The 6,217-nt window shown below is 49.2% G+C and overlaps 1 protein-coding gene across 1 annotated transcript in view; it reads right to left on the reverse strand.

The window, feature by feature from the left end:
* The window catches only part of DNAJC7 (DnaJ (Hsp40) homolog, subfamily C, member 7), an 8,695-nt gene extending 3,437 nt beyond the window's left edge, over window positions 1-5,258 (reverse strand). The window contains exons 1-7 of the mRNA XM_010022429.1: window positions 5,174-5,258; window positions 4,547-4,671; window positions 4,350-4,463; window positions 3,749-3,823; window positions 1,926-2,044; window positions 1,434-1,587; window positions 818-982 (exon numbers count right to left, since the gene is read on the reverse strand). Coding sequence (XP_010020731.1) covers window positions 818-982; window positions 1,434-1,587; window positions 1,926-2,044; window positions 3,749-3,823; window positions 4,350-4,463; window positions 4,547-4,621 — 702 coding nt within the window. The 5' untranslated portion in view covers window positions 4,622-4,671; window positions 5,174-5,258. The remainder of the gene's footprint in view (window positions 1-817; window positions 983-1,433; window positions 1,588-1,925; window positions 2,045-3,748; window positions 3,824-4,349; window positions 4,464-4,546; window positions 4,672-5,173) is intronic.
* Window positions 5,259-6,217: the final 959 nt, after the last annotated feature.

A 6,217-nucleotide genomic window follows, 5' to 3' on the forward strand; every position in this document is an offset into this window, starting at 1 on the left:
TGGTGAAATGATGGTGCTTTTCTAAGAAAGCATTTGGAAACAAGGCTCTTCCTGAGAATGATCCAAAACCAACTAATTCTGTGTCCAAACTAATTTCCAGCCAGGGAAAACAAACTTCCAAATATTTCAAGGATGTTTTGTTAAAGCATGGTTTGCTTTCAGCCACAGCCACGCAAAGGAGCTTTTGCCTCCAGCTCATCCCATTCCCCAGGTCTGGAGATCAGCCTCTGTCTCCTGACCAAGCTGGGCTGTTGAAAAGCCCCCCTGGTAGAGCAGGCATCGACACAAGAGCTAGCTGAGGAAGAAACATGCCTGGGAAAATGCAGGGTGGAAACTGCACTACCACGTGCCTTGACTGTTTCTCTGGATAATGCAGAACTAAAATGCAACAGCAAACCTGGGAAAAAAGTGTCCAGGGTTTTTAAACGAGGTCACATTGTTTTAGATCAAAACCCAACCAAAGGCAGATTATCTATGAGAAGAAAAAAAAGAGATATCTCCTCATTACTGGGGAGGAAATAACTGAGGATCCTTTCTGCTGATTCAGATAAGGCTAAACTATGTTCCTTCTCTCCCTCCCACTCTGTGCATCCCAAGTATTTGAGTTTTGTTTCTTTGGGAGTTGACTCCGTTGGCTGTTTGGAACAGACCCAATCATTGTGCAAGCACAAAAACCTGAACCACTGCCTACAGCACCAGAAAGATCCCGCTGCCCAGCAGCCAGAGAAGCCCAGGCTTCCCACAAGAACTGCTCTGCAACTTATACACCCCATGGTGAGGAACACGATGAGAAACGTGCTCAGTGACCACTTCTTACCTTGGAATTAACCGTGCCCCGGTTGCAGTACAGTTTGGCATTTGTTTTTATATTATTGGGATCTATTCCTAGTGCCTCTGTGTACAGTTCATATGCTAATTTGTAGTTTCCATCTTTGAATGCTTTATTCCCATCTTCTTTCTTCGCTTTAAGTGCTTTGGCATTCTGAAAGGAAACACACCCTTTTTCAAGATGAGAATGTGACAGTGAAGTAAATTTATGGGTTAGAAAAAAGACAGACAGAATGGGAGGGACCTCACATTTAACAAGTTGGTCAAAGACCTACAACAGAGAAGGAGCAACATGAAAGGAACAGCGTTTAAACACAAGTCGACCTGTAGGCACTAAGTTCTTCAGGAGTAGACAGAGCGAGTTTTACTGCTGCTCTATCTGATCGAGGAACAAAGAGTGAAAGGGAGGCAGTCTCCAAAGTGCCAGAGCCTTTGGAGAAAGAGCTTCTGGCAACTTGGTTTTACCTAAAGCTGCTTGGCTTTGGGAAAGACACACTACTTGCTACTGCAGCTCTGGGGAATGAGAACGTTGAGGGAGGGAGAAGGGGTTGATGCAGCAGAACCCTGGTACTTCTGCAGCCCCATCCCCAGTGTCCAGGACTCACACGGCAGGCGAGACACGCTTTCTCGTGGTCAGGAGCCATTCGGAGGGCCTGGACAAAGAACTGCACTGCCTTCTCAATACAGTCCTCATAATAGAGGCACAGGCCCCGCACATAGAGAGCGTCCGCGTTCGTCGAGTCCATCCGTAAGATGTCACTGCAAGAGACACATCAGAAAGTGAAATGTTTCCCTATTCCGGCTTCCTTCTGCCCTCCAAAAGCACTCTTCTTCCACTGAGATACTTGGTTATTTTACCAAGCCAGTGGTACAGACGTGCAGCGAGTCTGGGAACCTGGCTCAAGCACTGCTGCTTACTAAGAGTCTAAATGCAGTTTCCGGGTAAGATGAGCTTTAACGAGGATAAATCCAGGCTGTCTTCTTCCTCATCACAATGTGCATTAAGGACTATTTTTCCACATACCCTCACTCATTTCAGGCTGCAGCCAGGACTCAGCACCAGCCGTAACTCCAACTCCAGGCCGTGGGACACTCACCTTGCTACAGACTGTGCCTCTGGGTAGCGACCCAGTAACGCTAAACACTCAGCCTTGAGGATTTTGAACCGGTGACAAGCAGGAGCAAACTCCAAAGCACGATCCATGCAGAACACAACCTGGTGTGAGGAAAAAAACCACGCAGATGTGAGCAAAGCAAACAGCCCAAAGCCCAGCTGGAAAGGCTGCACCATCAGCACAGTTGAGATTTCATGTTTTCGTGCAGGGAAGCGTTGCAGACACCCCCTTCTGCTGCTGCTGGAGACACGTGTTTCATTAGGAAACACTCCTCGTGTGCAAGGTGTTCTGTCTTTTAAAGGGCTTTGGGTACAAAGGTCTGGGGCAGCTGCTAAGGTACTGTCACACAGAAGATTCAAGGGACACCTGTAGAAGGCTCATCCCTTTAACTCTTCTGGAACTGCAGGCCCTACAGAAGCCAAGGCAGACAAGTCTGCCCCTGTTTCCTGCCTCATAAAGACCCGCGGGAAGGACAGAAATCCAATAGATTGAGAGACTTTGGACTGGACAAAACACAAAAAAGTACAGTGCAGGGCCTGGTCTTCCACTGCTCTGCCTGCAACGGGCAGGGTGATCTAAGAGGTCTTTTCCTTCTCTGCCTCCCTGGTGGGGACATCTGCACGAGAAGAGGGGCATTGTTCCACCAAGGTTCATCTGCTTGCCCGGCCCGTGACATCACGAGCGCTGGCTCTGGGGAGCACTGTGCTCCAGACTGAGGCTTCTGGGCGAGGAAGGAGCAGAAGCAGCTCTCCAGAAACAAAGATGACATTTCGTGCAAGCCTCCCCAGCGAAGTGAGAGGAGAGGTGAAGGGACAGATGCAAAAGCCCAGAATATGCAATCCAGGCAGGGCAACTCCTTCACATCGAGTTCAGGCTGACCATACATCCCATTCGCACCTCACAACCAGGTGATACAAAGGGGGGATTGACCACAATCTTGAGAGCTTAGCCCAAGAGTCAGTGACCTGAACAATGAGCTTAATGTGCTGGACAATCTCCTTTCCGGGCCAGACTTGGGCCTTACATCATCCACTGAACAGAAACAGTTGCATGAGAAGTGTTTGGTGCCTTTCAGAGTTCATGCCTTTGGGAAGAAAGATCTGGAAGCAGCAATGAGAATGCCCCAGGCAGATCTGCATTCCTCCTCAGTGACCCCCCTAGAACACTGCCACACAGCTGCCTTGGGTTTGTGTTTCAATTAAAGACTTGAGAAAGAAGGATCCTGGACATGCACTTTAGGAGCAAAGCACGATCAAATCTGTATCAGGAGCCCCTGTAGGAGGCCTATGAGGATGCTGCAGAGGGACTCTTCAGCAGGGTCTGGAGCGATAGGACGGGGGGTGGTGGGTTCAAACTGAAACAGGGGAAGTTCAGGTTAGATACAAGAAGTTCTTCCCTGTGAGGGTGCTGAGGCGCTGGCACAGGGTGCCCAGAGAAGCTGTGGCTGCCCCATCGCTGGCAGTGTTCAAGGCCAGGTTGGACAGAGCCTTGGGTGACATGGTCTAGTGTGAGGCATCCCTGCCCATGGCAGGGGTTGGAACTGGATGGTCTTAAGGTCCTTTCCAGCCCAAACCAGCCTGGGATTCTATGATTCTATGAACAGCTCATTCATGGCTCCACTCACCCTGCAAAGCAAACAGAGCCATTTTCACAGCTAAGGCACAGTTCACAAAACAGCCCTGCCTCAACAGCAGATGTGGAACAGCACCTCCCAGGAGGGCCCAGCTAATGCTAGGCAGGGAAATCAGACATGCACCTGCCTGAACTCGACAGATGAGACACAGAAACAGCAGAGCCAACCTCACCTTCCTGAAATCCCGTTTCTCAAAATCCACCTCAGCTATTTTCTCATACTCCAGCACAGTAGTGGCATTCTTCAGCTGAAAGACAGGAGAACACAGCAAGTGCTGCAGGACAGTCACTGCTCTGAAACACCATCGAGCAGCATTTAGCAGCCAGTCCCTGAAGTATCAGAGCAGAAAGTACTGCAGACCATGGAACAATAATGTAGATTTATGAGAATACTTCTGCCAACATTAAAATCAACTTGAAATCAAGTGACCTAACTGGCAGCCCAGGAAAATGTACCCCTGTGAATGAGATACAGAAGAGGCAGCAGCCTTCAAACATAAGCCCCCAGCACAAGAAGGATGTGGAACTGCTGGAGTGAGGCCAGAGGAAGCCACAGAGCTGCTGCGAGGGCTGGAGCAGCTTTGCTCTGGAGCCAGGCTGAGAGAGCTGGGCTGGGGCAGCTGGAGAAGAGAAGGCTCCTGAAGGGGAGACCTTAGAGCAGCTCCAGTGCTGTGATTCCACCTTGCAAACTGGAAGTAAAAGGCTGACCAGTTCAATCCATTCCCTCCAACAACCCCATCTACTGGGAATATTTACATGTTAAGAACCTCTCACCTCCTGCTGTGCCTGGGTATTCTTATGATCCAGTTCTAAAACTCGTTGAAAGCAGCGGCTGGCAGCCATGGCCTTCCCTAGGGAAAAATGGCACTTCCCTTTCCGTAGATGGCCCTGAGAAGAGTTAAAAGGCAGTTGCAGTAGGTGGAGACAAGGGTATTGAGGCATGAGGAAGAAGTCTGAAGTTCTCCACATACCCTTACAAAGCTATCATCCAGTCTGACAGACTGCTGAGCGTCTCCCAGTGCTTCTCGGAATCGCCCCAACATCATGAGTGTGGCAGCTCTGTTACCATAATAACTGGCATTGTTAGGACAGGTATCTGGAGGAGGTGTAAGAGCACCCGCTGTTAGTGTCATGCAAACAGCTATACAACTTGTAGTACATCTTAAAATGCCCTGCTTGGATTGAAAACTCACCCAACCCTCCCAGTGCGTAACATCAGAGTGGCTTAAGATGACATATGATCGACCAGCAGCTGTTTTAAATAGCACCTCATAAAACTATTGCTCCCCACACTACACACAGGAGTTAACTCCTACCCTGTGTGCTGTTCAGCCTGGCAGCACTGCTGACCCCGAGTTAGAGGGAAAGCTGGACTGGTTTCATGTTAAGAATAGCTTGGCTGGAGGAGAAACAAAGAACTGCTGCAGTCACCCACGCTGGCACCGACCTGCACTCCCAATCTGGTGCAACTGCACAGGCAAAGAGCTTGCATCCAGCCTGTGCTGTGAGAAACCCTGCTGGTACGTTTGAAATCAATAACCAGCTTTGAGTTTTAGACGTGGCATTCAGCAAAGACTTACATCCTCAACTGTTCTCACCTATGGCTTTCGTGTAATAGTTGTACGCTTCGTTGTAATCCTTCTTGGCGTAGTACGCGTTTCCTTGTTCCTTGAAAGACTCTGCTTCTCTGAAAGGAAGCAAAACACCACGTTTTGGGAGGAAATGAGCACCAGGACAGATTCTGACCATGGCTGAGCATTTGATCCCCAAGCAACCTTGCTCCAAAACGCTTGTATAGCTGGTTGCTGCGAGGTTTCCTCTGTGAACACTGTGCATGAGAAACCACACACCTCCCATCCTGCTGGCTCTGATTCTTCATCACTTTACCAGGGCCATGAGTAGGGATACTCAGGGGGGTTACCCAGGCCAACATTACGGGGGCACTGGCTTCCAAGAGCCCAGCAAAACTCCCCTGTACATGGTTAATCAAAGCAGCCCGCTCCTGTCAGGTGCTGCGCAACCTCAGCACTCACTGAAGTCAAGGAACAAAGTGCTATTTATCTTTCAGTAGTCCCACATACTTAAGAAACAGGGCCAAGAACAATTTCTACATTCAAAAGACAGCTAAATCAAAGAGAAATAAGGGTGCAGCCTCAGGCAGAAGCTTGGCACTGCCTTGGCAACAGGTCCAGAAATAGTCCTCGCGCTCAAGAGCAAGCATTTGCAGAGACAGTTTAGGACATTTAAAAACACACAACATATGGTTTAAAGCAGCATCCCTTAAACTCCTGAAAGCAAAGTTTCTCCTGAAGGAAATTAAACCCTTCTTTTTTCCTCTCTCATCTACCTTGAGAGAAGCAGTTTGAGAGGGAACTTGTACCACGGTGTCGTAGTTGAACTCAGCTTCACTGAACTGAATTCAGTGGTTTAGTTCACTCGCTTCCCTCCCTGGACTGTTTAACACACAAGAACTATGAGGCCAACTGAAAAGCAGCAGCACCCCACTCTAGATCCAGCACTCAAGACTTGCATCATGCCTTTGGGACTTCACTGCTGTAGCCGAGAGACAGACACTGTTTGTCCACCCTCCAAAGCACTCGCACAACCAGGCAGCGCAGAAGCTGAGGCAGGAGGAGGCACCC

This window comes from Nestor notabilis, unplaced genomic scaffold (genome assembly GCF_000696875.1).
Source record: "Nestor notabilis isolate BGI_N333 unplaced genomic scaffold, ASM69687v1 scaffold24069, whole genome shotgun sequence".
In the NCBI taxonomy this organism is placed as follows: Eukaryota; Metazoa; Chordata; class Aves; order Psittaciformes; family Psittacidae; genus Nestor; species Nestor notabilis.